The following is a 21,812-nucleotide window of genomic DNA, read 5'->3' as shown; positions in this document are numbered from 1 at the left end:
ATCCTAGCTTCAATAAAAGGCATCATAGACACAAAAGGCTAGGTGCAGACAAAAGCTATATCCACCCAACTTTACATGACTCAGGAAATTAACCTGTGTATAATGCAGAGGGTGGAGAGTAGAGGATACACAAAGAAGCAGATAAAACAGCTGTTTGTTCAAAAAGCAGTTAGGCAAGCGGGTGCATTATCTTTCGTCAGTCAGAATGTAACTTTTTTAGTTTTAGATGCAACCCCAAACCCCCCCCCCCTCCCCCCCGCGCAAATATAAACAAAAAAAAAAAAAAAAAAATACGCAAACCCACTTAAGTCCGATTGGCTGCTATAACCCAACTCAAACAATTTGGGACGCTGTATAAAATCTACATAAAAACGGAATGCAACCTCTGCGATTTTTAATTTTCTCTCTTTTTTTTTTTAACTTTTCGCTATACAACATTCCCAAAAAAAAAAAAAAAAAAAAAAAAAAAAAGAAAAAAAAAAATTGAATTTCTTCATTATATTTAGGCCAATTTATGTATTCTGCTACATATTTTCGGTAAGTAAAAACCCAATAAGTGTATATTGATTGGTTTGCGCAAAAGTTATCGCATCTACAAACTAGGGGAAAGATTTAGGTCATATTTATTTATTATTTTTATTAGTAATGGCGGCGATCAGCGATTTTTAGTGGGACTGGGACATTTGACACTTTTAGGGGGACCAGTGACATGACTACAATAATCAGTGTTAAAAATTAGCACCGTTACTGTACTAACGACAATGACAGGGAAGGGGTTAACACTAGGGGCGATCAAAGGGTTAAATGTGTCCCTAGAGGGTGCTTTCAAACTGCATGAGGGATGGGCTTGCTGAATGAACACAGAGACCTGTGTTCCTAATGCCCCATACACACGTGCAGATTATCTGCAGACTTTTGTCTGTAGACTTACCTTTTCTATGTAGTGCAAGGGCCTGCCGGATTGCATACAAATTGAAAGTGTTTAGGTTTGACCTCATATTATATGGTTTTGGTAAGTCTGCAGACAAAAGTCTGCAGATAATCTGCACGTGTGTATGGGGCATAAATAGGAGCAGCACAGGATCCCTATGTTCATCACTGACAGAACAGCGGTCTGCCGTGTTTACAATGGCAGACAGCCGTTCTGTCTCCAAGCCATTGGCTTTCCCTCGCGCGCACCCCCACTAGAACAGGTGCGTCGTTTCGTGGGACAGTGTTGACCTGCCGCAGTAAAACTACAGAGGCTGGTCGGCAAGCTGTTAACCTGAGAAAATGTACCATTTTAAAGACACAAAAAAAAAAAAAAAAAACACCATTAAAAAAAAAAAAAAAAAAAAAAAAAAAAAAAAAAGGTCCCAGCTTGCAACTTACAGGACTTAATGGATCTGCTAATGAGGCTTGGAGCCAGGTACAACAGCATACCTTTAGGCTACGTTCACATGTGGGCGTAGCGGATCGCGGGCAGAATCACCACGATTCTGCCTGCGATCCGGAAATCATTGAAAAATCGCAGGACGCCTGTGAGATGCCTGTAATTTGCAATGGCACCCCAAACACTGTGCAATGTTGCCGCGATTTCCGTCTGCCGAATCGCGGTAATAACGCGCAAACCGAATCGCGGGACACACAACGCTCAAAAAAGGCACAAGAGCTTCCTTCCGTCATGCATCCCGCGATTCTGTTGCGTGATGTTACCGCGTTTCGGCAGGCGGAAATCGCAGCAACATTGCACAGCGTTTGGGGTGCCATTGCAAATCACGGGCATCGCACAGGCGTCCCGCGATTTGCAATGATTTCCGGATCGCGGGCAGGATCGCGGTGAATCTGCCCGCGATCCGCTACACCCACATGTGAACGTAGCCTTAGAGGTCTCATGGCATCTATGCTTCCACAGTTCAAAGTTGTTTTGGCAGCAAACAAGGGCCTACTCAATATTAGACGGGTGGTCATTGGTGAAAATTCCCTGAGACATGCCAAACGTGAATAATTTTTCCTTTTTTGTAATACAGTTTGAATTGGAATCAAAGAAAACAGGTGGGAATCAATTCTAGAGGTTAATAGGTTAGTTGAAAATAAAGGAAGGTTGGAAACGTTGAGGTGTGGGGGCCAAGAAAATAAGGTCCACAGAGTATAGTGAGCATTATGGAGCAGGGGATGGAAGTAGAAAAAAAAAAAAAAAAATAATAATAAATATATATATATATATATATAACATTTTTTACTTATCGTAAATTCCATTCCTCATGTTCATTGACAGACACAGCTTCTAGTATTCTTAACCACTTCCCGACCACCCGCCGCCCATTTACTGCGGCAGGGTGGCTCTCCTGCGCAAACCGACATAGACCTACTTTGGTCGCTCACGGGAAGCTAGGAGACGAGCTTGCGCAGCCGCGCTTCAGCCCCCACTCTGCAGCGGGGGAAGCCGATGCACGGGTGAGGCGGCTCCAATTGCCGCCTGACACCCGCGATTGCTCCCCGCTGTGAGAAGGATGGTCGGCTGTTGTAAACATCGTTCTTCTCCCTGAAATGATCACAGAGCTCATGTGATCCCTCTATACAGGGATCACATGTCTCTATGGTCATTTCACAAGCCATGCCCCCCCCCCCACAGTTAGAATCACTCCCCTAGGCTCACATTTAACCCATCACCCATAGGGTTAACCCCTTCCCTGCCAGCGTCATTACAGTAACAGTGCATCTTTTTAGCACTGCTTACTGTAGTAGTGTCACTGGTACCCCCAAAAAAAAAAAAGTCAGTTAGGGGTCCGATCTGTCCGCGGGAAGGGGGAAGAGAAGGGGTAAAAAAAAAAAAAAATAATAAATCGCACAAGAGTAAAGCCCCACCTTATCCCTGTGAATCACCAGATAAGATTGACAGGATAACTCTGCCAGGTCCGACACCCTGCGCGCAGAGGTGATAGCCACCAAAAAAAGGCCACCGTCTGGGACAGCGTAAGCAGGGGAAAATCCCAAAGGTTCTCAAAAGGAGATTTCTGGAGAACCGAATGTACCAAACTGAGGTCCCAATGCAGCAAAGGAGACCACACCAGGAGGGACCAAGTGCTGAGAGGTACGGACCAGAGATGTAGCCAAGGGTCGTTGGAAGAGAAAAGAAAAAATGCCAAGGCCGACACCTGGCCCTTGCTAGTACTCAAGGCCAACTTCTGTTCAACCCCCCGTTGAAGGAAGGTCAAGATGCCAGCAACAGAAGAAGAGCGAGGAGGAACCCCAAGGGATTCACACCACGCAAAGTAAGTCTTCCACGTACGATGGTAGATCTTCCAAGAAGTAGATTTCCTGGCTTTTAACAGCGTAGGAATCACTGATTCAGACGGTTCCCTATTCTTCAGTATCTGGCTTTCAATAGACAAGCCGTCAAAACCAGCAACTGTAAACTGACCATGGTGTCAGGGCTCAGCAGCCATGGTATACCGTGGTCAAGTTTACAGAGGGGAGGACATAGCCAGGCAGGATCAGCCAGGTATTTTAGGTGATAGAAGGGGCCAAATTACACAGCAAAGCACTGTGCTGTAAAACATGCTTTAAGAAATATACTCAAAATAAGTATAATGACTAAGCCCCTCCCCTTCATGGCATTGTTGAAAAGGGGCGGAGCATGGGTGACCTTACAATTATGCCCCCACCTGAAAAAAGTTCTGCGGACGCCCATGACCAGCGCCGTCTGTGGCATCTGCCAGAGGATCCCATTACTGAGCCACAAACATATGTACCTTACTGTTAAACCGAGAATCCAACAGATCCACCTTCTGGATGCCCCACCGAAAACAAAACCGAGGAAATGCCTGGTCTAACACCTGCGGACTGAGGTAATCCTCCTGTCAATGTTCCCCTCCGGGAAAGTGAATGGCAGGAACTAAATGTTCTTTCCACCTGAGAAAGCCAGCTATCTTCAGATCTGTGAGGACGACACTTGTGCTCCCTTGGAGATCGCCACGGCCATGGCTTATGCCTTTGTCTAATTGAATACGCACTGGACAGTCTTGTAGATGATCCATCAAATGTTCCAGGCACAGCCTGATCGCACATAACTCAGGACTGAGCGGTAGCCTGGATTTTTCCAGGGTCCAGACCCCCTGAGCAGAACTTCTGCCGAGGATGCCTCCCCACCTGGACAGGCTGGCATTCGTGGTGACCACTGTCCAAAGAAGGGTAGGAAGGATCTCGCCCTGCCAGAGCGCTGGGAAACAAAGCCACCAAGTCAGGGAATCTCTCGTACCTCGGCTTAGCTGGATTTGGTTGTCCAGAGACTGCGGATTCTCGACTCATGTGATGAGACTGCCGTTGCAGGTATCCCGCATGGAACTGCGCAAACTGGCCTGCCTCGAAGGTTGACACCATCAGGCCCAGCAACAGAATACAAGTACGGAAGGACAACCAGCAGGAGACAAACTGCAACCTGCACTGTCTGAAGTTTGTCCGGAGGAAGAAATACTCTGGCTAAGGCCGAGTCCAGAGTCAGCCCCAGATAGTCTAGATAGTCTAGTTTTGTAGAAGGGACCAAGGCTGACTTCCGAAGATTCAGAATACAGTCAAACTCCTTCAGAGTTTGTATGGTGATCTCTACGTTTTGCACCAGCGCAGCAGAAGACTCTGCTTGCAGTAGGAGATCGTATAAATAACCCAGGACCGCGATCCCCCACTGGCATAACAATGCAAGTACTGGGTCCCCCCCCCCCCACCCCCACCCCAGATATAGGGAAGGGCGCACCTCGCTGAAGGAGCCTCCTTTGCGGTCCTGGAGAAGCCTGCTCTCGACTTGCCAGATCAAGTTAGCTTGGATCGAAAGGAAAAGGAGGGCCCACATCTGACGAGGGTCCTAGCCCTTAGTAGCTTGGGGAAGAAAGGTACTCCCCCCCCCCCCCCCCCTTGAAACCCTTAAGGTCATCCAGGGTAGCTCCAAAACAGGCGATATCCTTGAAAAACAAAGAATAGCCAGGGCTTTTTTGTTTTTTTTTAGGCTGGTCCGTAGACCAGCGTGTTAGCCAAGGATCACTGCCGAAAACAGAGCCGAGCCACTAGAGGAGCTGCATCCGAAGATGCAGCACAGATCAACTGCAGCCCCCGAACCAGCTGGTCCGCCAGCTCAGCAAAGGCAGAGGGAAGCTGCTCCCCCTCCAGGTCCCGGCGTAAAAGCTTGGCCCACTCGGTCAGAGTTTGCAACACCAGGGCAATAATAAAAACCGGCCTAAGTGCCGAACCAGCCAGTGTACATATGGCGCAAAAGCTTAGCCCACTCAGAGTTTGCAGGGCAATGGTGAACACCGGCCTTAATGCAGAGCCAGCCAGGGTGAACATACTGTGGGCCACAGCCTCCGCCTTTTTTGTCAGCCAGGTCCCTAAAGGCCAGAGACTCTTCAAATCGGAATCATGGTTGCCTTGTTAAACCTGGAAAACTGGAGGGTCCACCACTGGTGGAACATACCACTTTATGAAAAGGGACTCTTCATAAGCGGTTTGCTAGGCAAAACCCTTAGGGACCCCAAGGAGACACTTCGGTCATCCTCACTCTTTTGCGACAATTCTGTCAAAATAGACGAGGAAAGGGAAACACCTTTTGCCGCTCTGAGTGGTTTGTGAGTGCCAAGGGAACCTGCGCCCCTGTCGCAGCCCTCATTTTAAAGGAGGCTCACACAAAAATAGAATCAGTGCGCCCACCAGCACCTTTTTGTGCGCGGTTGCAGACGTGAGTATTTAGGGCACGTGGTTGCAGACCCATCAGGGTGACCTACATCCACGGCGGCCAAATCAAATTCAGGATCAGATGAGACTGGGAAGACGGGGGAGGGTCCCGTCACCCAACAGCCACCTCCATCCAGGAAAAAAAAAAAAAAAGAAGAGGGACTCTAGGACTGCTGTCAGTGCATGGATGGATAGCCAGGACCAAGAGGGCCCGAAACCTCAAAGAAGGGATCAGGTGGGGAGATGTGCTACAAAGACTCCATTGGCCACCAGGGGGACCCACAGAATAGGTGTAAAAACACTGCTAAAGGGACACCCCCCCCAGGCTGGCAGCACCACCCAGTCACCAGCTACACGCACCAATCGACCCTCAGCAGAGAGGGAAAGGACCCCACCAGAATCACTACCCGCAGATCCAGGCACTGCTAGTCACCAGGAGAATCTGCACTGCATGTATGCGATGAGGAAGTAAAAAACCTCCAGGGAGTTAGCACTACGGGATTAGGGGGGCTTCCACTGCCGAAAACGCCGCCCTCGGGCTCCACTGTCATGGCAGCCGCTGTTTTCAATGACAAACAACCGCAAAATGGCCGCCGTGCATTTTAGCCTATGGTCTACAAGAAAAAAGCGGCCCAATGAGGCTCTCAGGGACCCAGGAGTATCCCTAGCCACAGGATAGGCACAAGACCCCACCAGGTACAACCCCACCCCACACAGCCGATCATCCAGTCGCCGGTGGCCCCCCACCCAGCATTGCAACCGCCCCCCCCCAGTGGCCACCATTATTTTCCAGCACTGCCTTAACACTCTTTGGCCTTTACCTTTATGCATCTACTTTAACAACAATACTTTTATAACCATTATGATCCTTATTATTACCACTACTAAAAATAAAAATAATTATAAATGAATTAAAGTGTAGCAGGATGCAGTCGACTGTGTGATCCCCACATCGGGGGCTTCACAGGTTGCCACTGGAGTCCTCTTCCACGCCTCCATGACATCACCACAAAGCCAGTGGATGTTAGAGACCTTGCGCTACTCCACCTTCCATTTGAGGATGACCCACAAATGCTCAATAGTGTTTAGGTCTAGAGACATGCTTGGCCAGTCCATCACCTTTACCCTCAGCTTCTTTGGCAAGGCAGTGGTCGTCTTGGAGGTGTGTTTGGGGTTATGTTGGAATATTGCCTGCGGCATAGTCTCCGAAGGGAGGGGATCATGCTCTGCTTCAGTATGTCACAGTACACATTGACATTCATGGTTCCCTCAATGAACTGTAGCTCCCTAGTGCCGGCAGCACTCATGCAGCCCCAGACCATGACACTCCCACCACCATGCTTGACAGTAGGAAATATATGCTTGTCTTCGTACTCCTCACCTGGTTGTAGCCACACGCTTGCCACCATCTGAACCAAATAGGTTTATCTTGGTCTCATCTGACCACAGGACATGGTTCCAGTAATCCATGTCCTTAGTCTACTTGTCTTCAGCAAACTGTTTGCAGGCACTCTTATGCATCATCTTTAGAAGAGGCTTCCTTCTGGGACGAAAGCCATGCAGACCCAACTTGATGCAGTGTGCGGCGTATGGTCTGAGCACTGACAGGCTGACCCCCCACCCCTTCAACCTCTGCAGCAATGCTGGCAGCACTCATACATCCATTTCCCAAAGACAACCTCTGGATAGGACACTGAGCATGTGCACTCACCTTCTTTGGTCGACCATGGCGAGGCCTGTTTTAAGGGGAACCTGTCCTGTTAAACCACTGTATGGTCTTAGCCACCGTGCTGCAGCTCAGTTTTAGGGTCTTGGCAATCTTCTTATAGCCTTGGCTATCCTTATGTAGAGCAACAATTATTTTTTTCAGATCCTCAGAGAGTTCCTTGCCATAAGGTGCCATGTTGAACTTCCAGTGACCAGTAAGAGAGTGATAACACCAAATTTAACACACCTGCTTCCCATTCACACCTGAGATCTTGTAACACTAACAAGTCACATGACACCGGGGAGAGAAAACAGCTAATTGGGCCCAATTTGGACATTTTGACTTAGGGGTGTACTCACATTTACTGCCAGCGGTTTAGACATTAATGGCTGTGTGTATTTATATATATATATATATATATATATATATATATATATATATATATATATATATATATATATAGTTTGGGGGTTCCAAGTAATATTCAAGCAAAAAATACTGAAAAGGCTTTAGATCAGGCATGTCCAACCTGCGGCCCGGGGGCCACATGCGGCCCGGAACCCCAGGCAATGCGGCCCACTGCCCCCTGACAGTTTTTTATTTTGCTAGGGAGGAAGGAAGGAATTCAGGTCGGGGGCATGGCCACAGCGGCTTTCAACTAACGGTAGGCAGAGGCTGCCTCGGAGGGGGAGGCAGGGGGGGGGGGGGCCGAGCATGTGCAGTGTTTCTGACTCCTACCACCATGACCACTTCAAATCACTGAAGTGGTCATGGTGGTTAGAGTGTTCCTTTAATATCTCTCAGAAGAAGTAAACCTCTGTATACTGATTCCATTTCATTTGATCATCCTCTAGTTGTGTTAAATTAGTGCGGGGGTTCGGCGACGCGGGAAGGGCATGGCGGCATTTTATTACTTAAATACCTTAACTATAGTATATATTTTATATGCGGCCCAAGAAAATTTCTCTACACTCAATGTGGCCCAGAGAAGCCAAAAGGTTGGACACCCATAGATGGTTAAACTGACCTCATCTACAGACCCAAGTTGATAAAGGAAAAGGAATTGGCAGCACTCCAGGTTGAGTCAAAATCCAGATTTATTGACTGGACATCCAAATATGACAATCGTGACAAGGTAGACGCGTTTCACACACTGACTGTGTGCTTAATTATTAAGCACACAGTCAGTGTGTGAAACGCATCTACCTCGTCACGATTGTCATATTTGGATGTCCAGTCAATAAATCTGGATTTTGACTCAACCTGGAGTGCTGCCAATTCCTTTTCCTTTATCAAGTTTTCACGGAGGCGAGCCGGGGCATGCACCGGTGTGAGTCATCAGGCAATTACACCACCTTGAGCAGTGAGTTCTTGTCTCCAATTACAGACCTAAGTTCATCTCTTGGATCTAAAAGAACCAAACGATACAATGTTTCTCTTGATCACAACATTGCTTAGTGTTGAGAGATAAACTTTGCAGGCTGTTTTACCCCCCTTCAGTGGTAAGCACGGAACTGCAATTTTTTTAATGATAAATTGTGCAGCTCTAATCTGTAGTTGCCATGGTGCTGTGCTTGAGACTAGACCTTTGATGGCTTGACAGTTCAGTTTTCTGACCCCCAACCCAACTGCATCCTGCATTCTTTTCAGAATTTGGGGGTTCTGCCCTCTCCAGTTTCTACTATTTGAATTTGGCGCAACTCCACATGCACAGCATGTCATTCTTTCACAGGAATCTGGGAATGAAAAACTACATTCCTTCTGCAGCAGCAGGACATGTAGTTCTCCATGAGGCACAAATGCAGTGATGACACCGCATCTGTGATGTGTGCAATTACACTTTGTATTTGAGGCCTTGCACCCATACAGCTTTAAAAATGGAAGCAATGGCTTCGTACATGCACCCCATGCTGGCAAACACATAGATGTATTCTGTACTGGAGGAGGAGTCTCGAGGAGCAAGAACATTGCACCTGTGACCCACGGATTGAATCTTCAATTCTGTGCAAATTTAAAACGCACAAAACTATAAAATACACTGATTATATACACAAATATGGGGGCAATTTTTTTTTTTACAAAAAGGTAGAGTTAGTCTTTAAATGTTCCCATGCCCAGGTGAAGTTCCTCTAAGCATCTGCACAAAGCAAATAAAAAAAAATAAAATAAATAAAAAATTATAAAATATAGCCAAAGCTTTTTTTTTTTTTTTTTTTGCGGGTCACAGGAGGGAACTTTTTCACTGCTGTGACCCAGAGTCAGCTGACAGAGGGCAAAAACTGTCAACTGACATGACTGACGCTGGAAGGATCCCGCCCATGTTGTCAGGATCCACCCAGATAACTGATAGCTGGCTCCAGCTCTCACTGTATGACAGAGCAGAAAACAGCTGTGCCCCACCCCCTCTCCAGTCCGGTGCTCCAGTGAGCACTGGAGGGGCAGAGAAGAGAGTGGTAAACGACAGTCACTGCTCTCTGCTCCAAGAACTGAGCAATCGGTGGTCATATAATTTCTCAGTTCTCAGATTGGTGTGAGACTGCGGCAGCATGGAGGAGAGTATGTTTGTTTTTCAACCCAAGTGTGTTTTTTAAATTAAAAGTTTTTTTTTTTTTTTTTTTGGAGCCTGAAAAACCATTGCACCTGCGATAAGCAGATTGCAAGTGCCATGCAGGACTCCTGCATACTGTCAGTGTAAACTGTCTGCCTGTACATTGTATGAGAAGGCAATTACACACTGACAGGAAGTATCAATGAGCTACCCAAATCGCTCAACAGGGCCATGGTGGTTAATTGACAATTACAAGCTGACAGCTGTAACGGATGTCGGCACTTGTAGTTTCCCATTCACAGATCTCTGAATGACGTGGGTGGGCAGGCAGAGCCCAGCTGAATTTTTTGCTGTCACTAGATGCCGCGGATTGGGGAGCAGCTGCAGGAGTGGGAACATGTTACATGATCCACCCTAAAAACAGCTGTAACATGTTCCCAAAGGTGAACTTCTCCTTTAATCTGCACCACATGGACAGTTTTTTTTCCCCCATGGATTCCAATGACCCTAGTTCACTCCAGTCAGGGTTCATACACATTTTCACCAATGAAATTCCATGACTTTTCCATGACTTTTCCATGACTTCACGTAAATATTCATGACCTAATGTTTCATGAAATGTCTATGTATACGTGTTAAATAAGAAGAAAATCTATGTCACACCCAGCATGTGTCACACCCAGCACACCCAAAATGCAGCACAGTAATCTTTTAAGGCCCAAGCGACAGTCATGAGGTGCAGGCAGACTGGTATGGATGGCACAGATCTGATGGTGCACAAATGCGGCACTTACTTTTGGGAGAAAGAACAGTGGTGCTCCTGCTTGCCCAAATAAAGCTGTTCAGGTGGCAGTGAGTCATGAGCGCAAACCTTTAGACTGAGCGGGGGGGACGTCAATGCAGAGTGACCAGCGTGCCCCCAATCAATTGCAGAGTGCCACAGCAATGCCCCAATCAATTGCAGAGTGCCACAGCAATGCCCCCAATAAATTGCAGAGTGCCACAGCAATGCCCCCAATAAATTGCAGAGTGCCCACAGCAATGCCCCCAATAAATTGCAGAGTGCCCACAGCAATGCCCCCAATAAATTGCAGAGTGCCACAGCAATGCCCCCAATAAATTGCAGAGTGCCACAGCAATGCCCCCAATACATTGCAGAGTGCCACAGCAATGCCCCCAATAAATTGCAGAGTGCCCACAGCAATGCCCCCAATAAATTGCAGAGTGCCCACAGCACTGCCCCCAATAAATTGCAGAGTGCACAGCAATGCCCCCAATAAATTGCAGAGTGCACAGCAATGCCCCCAATAAATTGCAGAGTGCACAGCAATGCCCCCAATCAATTGCAGAGTGCACAGCAATGCCCCCAATCAATTGCAGAGTGCCACAGCAATGCCCCCAATCAATTGCAGAGTGGCACAGCAATGCCCCCAATCAATTGCAGAGTGGCACCGCAATGCCCCCAATAAATTGCAGAGTGCCCACAGCAATGCCCCCAATAAATTGCAGAGTGCCCACAGCAATGCCCCCAATAAATTGCAGAGTGCCCACAGCAATGCCCCCAATAAATTGCAGAGTGCCCACAGCAATGCCCCCAATCAATTGCAGAGTGCCCACAGCAATGCCCCCAATAAATTGCAGAGTGGCACAGCAATGCCCCCAATAAATTGCAGAGTGCCCACAGCATTGCACCCAAAAAATGCAGAGTGCCCACAGCAATGCCCCAAATAAATTGCAGAGTGCCACAGCAATGCCCCCAATAAATGCAGAGTGCCCACAGCATTGCCCCCAATAAATTGCAGAGTGCCCACAGCAATGCCCCCAATCAATGCAGAGATGCCAGCATCTCTCCTGCGTTAACATGCTGGTGGAGCAGGAAGTTGGCATTGCGGCCCGGGTAAGGGATGTGCTGCATTACGAGCAAGTGAACAGCTTCCGACCTCCTGAGTGGATCTTCTGGTGTTTGACCAGCCGTGACATGGCCCCCCCCCCCCCGCGACCCCGTGCACTTACCTCACGGAGAGTCACAGTCACTCTTCAGTCCCCGGCTTCCCGCGTCTCCGTCCTCCCGAGTCCCGGCGCCTCCTCCTCGGCCAATGGCATGAAGTTGGCCTTTCGGCCAATCAGGAAGCGGGAGGACCCGCTCCCTGATTGGCCAGGAGGAGGATCCGCATGACAATAGCGAATTTTCATTCGCTATTGTCACACAATGGGCGTGCTCTCGGGGTGCACGCTCTGCTCCCTTGCCGCCCCGTCTGCGCCGTCTAACTAGGTGCTTGCGCGGGACGTAAATTACACTGCGCGTTCACGCACGCGCGCACCTTAAAGGGAACACTGCCAATGACAGGCAGCAGGGAGGGCCGGGCCGCGGTTTGCCTGTATGTGACTGGCCAGCAGCAGCAAACCAATCACAGGCAGCGGCCCGCCCTCCAGTGACGCTTCCGCCGCCTGCGATTGGTTTGCTGCTGCTGGCCAGTCACATACAGGCAAACCGCGGCCCGGCCCTCCCCGCTGCCAGCGATTGGTGCTTGGTGTATGATCTACTCCTCGGCTGCTGCGGACCCGGAAATGTGCACAAGCATAAAATAAAATAATTATACATTAATTCGCAATAAAAAAAGTTTTAAGCATCCGCTCCCCCCGCCGCCCCCCCCCCCCCCCACTCCTCCCCAGATTTCCATGACTTTTCCAAAACATTTGTAAAATCGTACTTTTCTATGACCTTTCCAGGCCTGGAAAGTGTCATCTCAGAATTCCATAACTTTTCCAGGTTTTTAATGACCCTACGAACCCTGTCCAGTGCAGTCAAAAGTAGAAAGTGCTGCGTTTTTTTTTTTCTGTATGGAACATGGCAAAAATGCCCATGTCCTGAACTGAAAAAGAGGGGGGGGAAAAAAAAAAAAAAAAAAACACCGGAAATGCATCAAAAACACGCATGCAGAAACCTGGACCGTAGAAAAAGTGTTAACTGGATCTCACATAAAAATAATAAAAAAAAAAAAAACACTGCATTTACTTGTGCACAGTGCATACTTGTGTGTGCAACAGCACTATAGAAACCAACAAGCCCATACACACACCTGCGAAGATGTGCGCTGCATCCAGCTGCACAGAGCAAAAAAACATTTTTAAAAAGTGGAGGCTTCTGTGTCCAGGGCCACCCAAAAGGGCAAGGCCGATATGCACTTCCCCCGATAGATCCGTATCGGCCCCGAAACTGGCCAATGTTTTTGTGAAGTCATTCTGCCTTCTTAGGCTGCCTCCCTCGCCTTGGACAGCCTCATCTGGAGTCGGGACTAGTCTATAGATGTTATATTACTTTCGTACTCTGCCTATCCAGGTCCCTATTCATGCCATGCGACAGCTTCAATCAAAAAACTTAGTACATTTGGAGCCCCAAAGGTTCCAGAATAGCTCAGGCCACTATGTATGCTCCTAAAGATTCTGGTGGACTAGGCATACCCGACTTTTGGAAATATGTAGCGGCACAACTTGCTCAACTAAGCCAACTTCATAGCTGTCTTTACCATCCATATTAGGCTTCCATAGAAGCCCAAGCATATTCTCCAATAGCAATTGACTTAGTTCTTTTGATCCCACAGAGAACGCAGGGCTATCCTCTGTCCCACTGATTACAAGTATGGGTTATGAGCTGCAGTAGGTGGCCCTTACGTTCAGCACACACCCCAGCAGCTCCCTTTTTCGGTAATCCCCTGTTTCTGCAAGGAACACAACCTGAAAGATTTAGCTGGTGGTTAAAGTGATTATACTGCATAGGTGATCATCTTGATCACAGGGGCATACGCCCCCCCCCCCCCCCCCCACTCCCATCTTACTACACAGGTAGCCTGGAGATGCCTCCCACAGAAAGCTTCCACTTACAACAAATCTATAATTTTCTTAAGTCTTTGCAGAAGGAAAAACACAGATGTGACAGTCCGGAAGATGCTTTAAAATGAATGCAGGATGTTGCTCATCGAGGAGGTATCTCCATACTGTACAAACTACAGGTAAACTGACGCTAAATTATCCTACCAGGTGGCATGGGAGGGCGATCTGTCCATTGCCCCTGAGGTGGAGGATTGGCACAACTGGAGTGCAAGAATCCACAAAGGCATTCTCAACCTTGCCTTAATAGAGGCGGGGTATTAAGTTCAGGCTAGACGGTATTTAGTTCCAGAACGCCTGCCCACAATGTTTCCGGGCAACTCACCCTGCTGCTTTAGGGGGTGTGCAATGATAGGTACACCGTTACACATGTGGTGGACATGCCCCAAGGTTCGGATTCTAGATGCAGATCCATTCCTTCATTTTCACAGTCTAAGGTCAATGCCCCCCTGTTAAATAAGCCTTTCAAAAATATCCCGAGACATACCCAAATGTTAATCTACTTCTACTTTTTGTCAACCAGAATTGCCATTGAAACAGCATGGAAAAGCCCGGTCATTATGTGGATTATGTTGAATGTCATACGCGACAAAATACAGTCTCCCTGGCATGCCTACTTACAAGTTCCAGGAGAGTGAACCTAAACACACAAAACGTATTGAAGTACAGGACTCCCAGACAGACACACCCACCCCTTTCCCCCGCTTTCCTTACTTATTCCTTTCAACTATTCTTCTGATACATATCAGTCTGGTACTGAATTATTAAGGTCTTCCTTTCCTATCTCAAGGTACAAACGTTGCAAGTAAATAGGCACCTCTTCACCTACACGAGTGCGCCATAATGCTTGCTAATGTTTAATATTTGCTGAGAGCTGGTCGTGGCCTCCCACTTAGGGTGGTCTACGGCCGATAGGTGCGGTTAGAGTCTCGATCTTAGAGTCTGGGGCTTTTGAGCCCCATATATAGCCTTAAACAATGGTTATGTAGATACACAATGTTAATGAATAGATTACTTGTTACTCCATATTCATGTTCCATAAGTCGCATCCCTACTGGGCCTACTAATGGTTAGAATAGTAATAAAGCAGAATGGTACTTGAGGATTAGGTCAAGGTTCCCCCTAATAGCTAGAATGGTACTTGATGACTGGTTCTAGGTTTCCTCTAGCTGCCTGAATTGGTAATAAAGTAGAATGGTACTTAATGACTAGGTCTAGGTTTCCTCTAGCTGCCTGGGACGGTACTTGATGACTTAATCTATAATCTCCTAGCTGCCTGGAATAGTAATAAAGTAGAATGGTACTTGATGACTAAGTCTAAGTTTCCCCGAGCTGCATGGAATGGTAAAACAGAATGGTGTTTTAGGACTAGGTCTAGGTTTCCCGATGGCTAGGTATGGTAATAAAGTAGAATGGTACTTAATGACTAGGTCTAGGTTTCTCCTAATGGCTGGAATGGCAAGTAGAATGGTGCTCAAGGACTAAGTCTACCCTGATGGCTAGATATGGTAATAAAGTAGAATGGTAATAAAGTAGAATGGTGCTTATTGACTAGGTTTCTCCTAGCTGCCTTAAATGGTAATAAAGTAGAATGGTGCTTGATGACTAGGTCTAGGTATCCTCTAGCTGCCTGGAATGGTAATAAAAGTAGAATGGTTCTTAATGATTAGGTTCCCCTAATGGCTGGAATGATGCTCAAGGACTAGGTCTACCCTGGAAGCTAAGAAAGGTGTTAAAGTAGAATGGTGCTTTTTGACTAGGTTTCTGCTAGCTGCCTTGAATGGCAAGTAGAAGGGTGTTTGATGACTAGGTCTAGGTTTCTGCTAATGGCTGGAATGGTAATAAAGTACAATAGTTCTCAAGGACTAGGTACGGTAACAAAGTAGAATGGTGCTTATTGACTAGGTTTCTCCTAGCTGCCTTGAATGGTAAAGTAGAATGGTGCTTTATGACTAGGTCTAGGTTTCCCCTAGCTGCCTGGAATAGTAATAAAGTAGAATGGTGCTTGATGACTAGGTCTAGGTTTCCTCTAGCTGCCTGGAATAGTAATAAAGTAGAATGGTGCTTGATGACTGGGTCTAGGTTTCTCTTAGCTGCTTGGAATAGTAATAAAGTAGAATGGTGCTTTATGACTAGGTCTAGGTTTCCTCTAGCTGCCTGGAATAGTAATAAAGTAGAATGGTGCTTGATGACTAGGTCTAGGTTTCCTCTAGCTGCCTGGAATAGTAATAAAGTAGAATGGTGCTTGATGACTAGGTCTAGGTTTCCTCTAGCTGCCTGGAATAGTAATAAAGTAGAATGGTACTTGATGACTAGGTCTAGGTTTCTCTTAGCTGCTTGGAATAGTAATAAAGTAGAATGGTGCTTGATGACTAGGTCTAGGTTTCCTCTAGCTGCCTGGAATAGAAATTAAGTAGAATGGTGCTTTATGACTAGGTCTAGGTTTCTCCTAGCTGCCTGGAATAGTAATAAAGTAGAACGGTGCTTGATGACTAGGTCTAGGTCTCCTCTAGCTGCCTGGAATAGTAATAAAGTAGAAAGGTGCTTTATGACTAGGTCTAGGTTTCTCTTAGCTGCCTGGAATAGTAATAAAGTAGAATGGTGCTTGATGACTAGGTCTAGGTTTCTCCTAGCTGCCTGGAATAGTAATAAAGTAGAATGGTGCTTGATGACTAGGTCTAGGTCTCCTCTAGCTGCCTGGAATGGTAATAAAGTAGAATGGTGCTTGATGACTAGGTCTAGGTTTCCTCTATCTGCCTGGAATGGTAATAAAGTAGAATGGTGCTTTATGACTAGGTCTAGGTCTCCTCTAGCTGCCTGGAATGGTAATAAAGTAGAATGGTGCTTGATGACTAGGTCTAGGTTTCTCCTAGCTGCCTGGAATAGTAATAAAGTAGAATGGTACTTGATGACTAGGTCTAGGTTTCCTCTAGCTGCCTGGAATAGTAATAAAGTAGAATGGTGCTTGATGACTAGGTCTAGGTTTCCTCTAGCTGCCTGGAATAGTAATAAAGTAGAATGGTGCTTGATGACTGGGTCTAGGTTTCTCTTAGCTGCTTGGAATAGTAATAAAGTAGAATGGTGCTTGATGACTAGGTCTAGGTTTCCTCTAGCTGCCTGGAATAGTAATAAAGTAGAATGGTGCTTTATGACTAGGTCTAGGTTTCCTCTAGCTGCCTGGAATAGTAATAAAGTAGAATGGTGCTTGATGACTAGGTCTAGGTTTCCTCTAGCTGCCTGGAATAGTAATAAAGTTGAATGGTGCTTGATGACTAGGTCTAGGTTTCCTCTAGCTGCCTGGAATAGTAATAAAGTAGAATGGTGCTTTATGACTAGGTCTAGGTTTCCTCTAGCTGCCTGGAATAGTAATAAAGTAGAATGGTGCTTGATGACTAGGTCTAGGTTTCCTCTAGCTGCCTGGAATAGTAATAAAGTTGAATGGTGCTTGATGACTAGGTCTAGGTTTCCTCTAGCTGCCTGGAATAGTAATAAAGTAGAATGGTACTTGATGACTAGGTCTAGGTTTCTCTTAGCTGCTTGGAATAGTAATAAAGTAGAATGGTGCTTGATGACTAGGTCTAGGTTTCTCTTAGCTGCCTGGAATAGTAATAAAGTAGAATGGTGCTTGATGACTAGGTCTAGGTTTCTCCTAGCTGCCTGGAATAGTAATAAAGTAGAATGGTGCTTGATGACTAGGTCTAGGTCTCCTCTAGCTGCCTGGAATGGTAATAAAGTAGAATGGTGCTTGATGACTAGGTCTAGGTCTCCTCTAGCTGCCTGGAATGGTAATAAAGTAGAATGGTGCTTGATGACTAGGTCTAGGTTTCTCCTAGCTGCCTGGAATAGTAATAAAGTAGAATGGTGCTTGATGACTAGGTCTAGGTCTCCTCTAGCTGCCTGGAATGGTAATAAAGTAGAATGGTGCTTGATGACTAGGTCTAGGTCTCCTCTAGCTGCCTGGAATGGTAATAAAGTAGAATGGTGCTTGATGACTAGGTCTAGGTTTCTCTTAGCTGCCTGGAATAGTAATAAAGTAGAATGGTGCTTGATGACTAGGTCTAGGTTTCTCCTAGCTGCCTGGAATAGTAATAAAGTAGAATGGTGCTTGATGACTAGGTCTAGGTCTCCTCTAGCTGCCTGGAATGGTAATAAAGTAGAATGGTGCTTGATGACTAGGTCTAGGTCTCCTCTAGCTGCCTGGAATGGTAATAAAGTAGAATGGTGCTTGATGACTAGGTCTAGGTTTCTCCTAGCTGCCTGGAATAGTAATAAAGTAGAATGGTACTTGATGACTAGGTCTAGGTTTCCTCTAGCTGCCTGGAATAGTAATAAAGTAGAATGGTGCTTTATGACTAGGTCTAGGTTTCCTCTAGCTGCCTGGAATAGTAATAAAGTAGAATGGTGCTTGATGACTAGGTCTCCTCTAGCTGCCTGGAATAGTAATAAAGTAGAATGGTGCTTGATGACTAGGTCTAGGTTTCCTCTAGCTGCCTGGAATAGTAATAAAGTAGAATGGTGCTTGATGACTAGGTCTAGGTTTCTCTTAGCTGCTTGGAATAGTAATAAAGTAGAATGGTGCTTGATGACTAGGTCTAGGTTTCCTCTAGCTGCCTGGAATAGTAATAAAGTAGAAAGGTGCTTTATGACTAGGTCTAGTTTTCTCCTAGCTGCCTGGAATAGTAATAAAGTAGAATGGTGCTTGATGACTAGGTCTAGGTCTCCTCTAGCTGCCTGGAATGGTAATAAAGTAGAATGGTGCTTTATGACTAGGTCTAGGTTTCCTCTAGCTGCCTGGAATGGTAATAAAGTAGAATGGTGCTTGATGACTAGGTCTAGGTTTCTCCTAGCTGCCTGGAATAGTAATAAAGTAGAATGGTGCTTGATGACTAGGTCTAGGTTTCTCCTAGCTGCCTGGAATAGTAATAAAGTAGAACAGTGCTTTATGACTAGGTCTAGGTTTCCTCTAGCTGCCTGGAATAGTAATAAAGTAGAATGGTGCTTGATGACTAGGTCTCCTCTAGCTGCCTGGAATAGTAATAAAGTAGAATGGTGCTTGATGACTAGGTCTAGGTTTCCTCTAGCTGCCTGGAATAGTAATAAAGTAGAATGGTGCTTGATGACTAGGTCTAGGTTTCTCTTAGCTGCTTGGAATAGTAATAAAGTAGAATGGTGCTTGATGACTAGGTCTAGGTTTCCTCTAGCTGCCTGGAATAGTAATAAAGTAGAAAGGTGCTTTATGACTAGGTCTAGTTTTCTCCTAGCTGCCTGGAATAGTAATAAAGTAGAATGGTGCTTGATGACTAGGTCTAGGTCTCCTCTAGCTGCCTGGAATGGTAATAAAGTAGAATGGTGCTTTATGACTAGGTCTAGGTTTCCTCTAGCTGCCTGGAATGGTAATAAAGTAGAATGGTGCTTGATGACTAGGTCTAGGTTTCTCCTAGCTGCCTGGAATAGTAATAAAGTAGAATGGTGCTTGATGACTAGGTCTAGGTTTCTCCTAGCTGCCTGGAATAGTAATAAAGTAGAACAGTGCTTTATGACTAGGTCTAGGTTTCTCCTAGCTGCCTGGAATAGTAATAAAGTAGAATGGTGCTTGATGACTAGGTCTAGGTTTCCTCTAGCTGCCTGGAATAGTAATAAAGTAGAATGGTGCTTTATGACTAGGTCTAGGTTTCTCCTAGCTGCCTGGAATAGTAATAAAGTAGAATGGTGCTTTATGACTAGGTCTAGGTTTCCTCTAGCTGCCTGGAATAGTAATAAAGTAGAATGGTGCTTTATGACTAGGTCTAGGTTTCCTCTAGCTGCCTGGAATAGTAATAAAGTAGAATGGTGCTTTATGACTAGGTCTAGGTTTCCTCTAGCTGCCTGGAATGGTAATAAAGTAGAATGGTACTTGATGACACGGTCTAGGTTTCCTCTAGCTGCCTGGAATAGTAATAAAGTAGAATGGTGCTTTATGACTAGGTCTAGGTTTCTCTTAGCTGCTTGGAATAGTAATAAAGTAGAATGGTGCTTGATGACTGGGTCTAGGTTTCTCTTAGCTGCTTGGAATAGTAATAAAGTAGAATGGTGCTTGATGACTGGGTCTAGGTTTCTCCTAGCTGCCTAGAATAGTAATAAAGTAGAACGGTGCTTGATGACTAGGTCTAGGTTTCTCCTAGCTGCCTGGAATGGTAATAAAGTAGAATGGTGCTTGATGACTAGGTCTAGGTTTCCTCTAGCTGCCTGGAATAGTAATAAAGTAGAATGGTGCTTGATGACTAGGTCTAGGTTTCTCTTAGCTGCCTGGAATAGTAATAAAGTAGAATGGTGCTTGATGACTAGGTCTAGGTTTCTCTTAGCTGCCTGGAATAGTAATAAAGTAGAATGGTGCTTGATGACTAGGTCTAGGTTTCTCCTAGCTGCCTGGAATAGTAATAAAGTAGAATGGTGCTTGATGACTAGGTCTAGGTTTCTCCTAGCTGCCTGGAATAGTAATAAAGTAGAATGGTGCTTGATGACTAGGTCTAGGTCTCCTCTAGCTGCCTGGAATAGTAATAAAGTAGAACGGTGCTTGATGACTAGGATTCCCCTAGCACTGATGGCTGAGTATGGTGCACTGTCACTGCATGCACACAGGAAGTAGATGACATTGACAGTAGTTGTCAGCAGGAAGTAAAAGGAGGATGAGCTCCATTGCCTGTCATCTATGAGCACTGAGCCTGTGCCTCCCATGTGCTCCTTTCTCTATAAGGTCAGTCTGTGCTAAGCACAGAGCACATGGGGAGCTGTCTGTAATCCGCACACACAGAAGCTGTCTGCCCACATCCAATACACCAGGTGCTGCAGCCTAAGCAATACACAGCCCCCTACGCCTGCCATAGGACATGTACCTGCGAGCAGAAATACGAGCCATGGATGCCCAGCTTGATGCAGGTCGGACACTGCAGCTTGGCCTCGCTGGTGCAGTCCGCCGTCTCACACACTCTGCTCTCCACCGCCGCCATGCTTCACCCGGTAGCGCCCACAGGACGGCGGGGAGGAGACGCTGGGCGGAGCTGTGACCGGCCTGATAAATGGAGAGTGACGCGATGTGACAACAGGAACAAGTCACGCCGCCGTACAATGGGCTGGAGCGCGGAGAGCAGCAAGTCTCCGCCCATTGGTGGCGGCTTCGAGGGGGGGTGGGAGGAGCTGCCACTGCTGCCCATGTAGGGGACAGGCAAAGGGCGTGTGTACGGCCAGAGAGAGGGCGGGGCTGTTTGGTGTGCTATGTCTGCACTGGAGAGATTGCAATCAATGAAGTCAGTAATACATATCCTGCCTACTGCACGTTTGCTTCATGGGATATGTACAAGGTGGCTAAGACACAAAGCCTTGCAGCTGCACACCATGACAATCCAGGGCTATGACTTAACCTTTTTGCTGTCAGAGCCGTTTTTGCACATATATATATATAAATCCTTTTAGCCCTAAGAATGATGTAAAACCCCCAAAAATATGTTTTCTGAACGCAGAAACCCTAAAGAATAAAATGGTAGTAGTTTTACATTTTTATGTCACGCGGTATTACCACAAAGGTCCAGGAAACACAACATTTCAATAAAAAGCACACTAAAGTGAATTATACGGAAAGCATACGCAATAAATAAATTCTCTTAGATTGTAAGCTCTAACGAGCCGGGCCCTCTGATTCCTACTGTATTAAAGTGTATTGTATTTGTAGTGTCTACCCTCAAGTTTTAAAGCGCTGCGTAAACTGTCGGCGACTGTATAAATCCTATAAAATAATAATAAATTACCCATAAATTTTGGTAAAGTATTAACCACTTGCCTACTGGGCACTTTCACCCCCTTCCAGCCCACCCCAGGCTGTCACGCTTTGAATGACAATTGCGCGGTCATGCTACACTGCACCCATATGACATTTTTATCATTTTTTTTCACACAAATAGAGCTTTCTTTTGGTGGTATTTAATCACCTCT

The 21,812-nt window shown here is 46.2% G+C and overlaps 1 protein-coding gene across 3 annotated transcripts in view; it reads right to left on the bottom strand.

Moving 5' to 3' along the window:
- METAP1 (methionyl aminopeptidase 1) overlaps window positions 1-20,868 on the bottom strand; it is a 90,302-nt gene extending 69,434 nt beyond the window's left edge. For all 3 annotated transcript variants that reach the window (XM_082243177.1, XM_082243175.1, XM_082243176.1), the window contains exon 1: window positions 20,720-20,868. In XM_082243177.1, the coding sequence (XP_082099303.1) occupies window positions 20,720-20,742 (23 nt within the window). In that variant the 5' untranslated portion in view covers window positions 20,743-20,868. The remainder of the gene's footprint in view (window positions 1-20,719) is intronic.
- Between the last annotated feature and the right edge of the window lie 944 nt (window positions 20,869-21,812).

This window comes from Pelophylax lessonae (genome assembly GCF_965119305.1).
Source record: "Pelophylax lessonae genome assembly, chromosome: 1".
Taxonomy (NCBI): Eukaryota; Metazoa; Chordata; class Amphibia; order Anura; family Ranidae; genus Pelophylax; species Pelophylax lessonae.
Note: the sequence above shows the minus strand (reverse complement) of the source record. Positions and strands in the feature narration are given on the sequence as shown.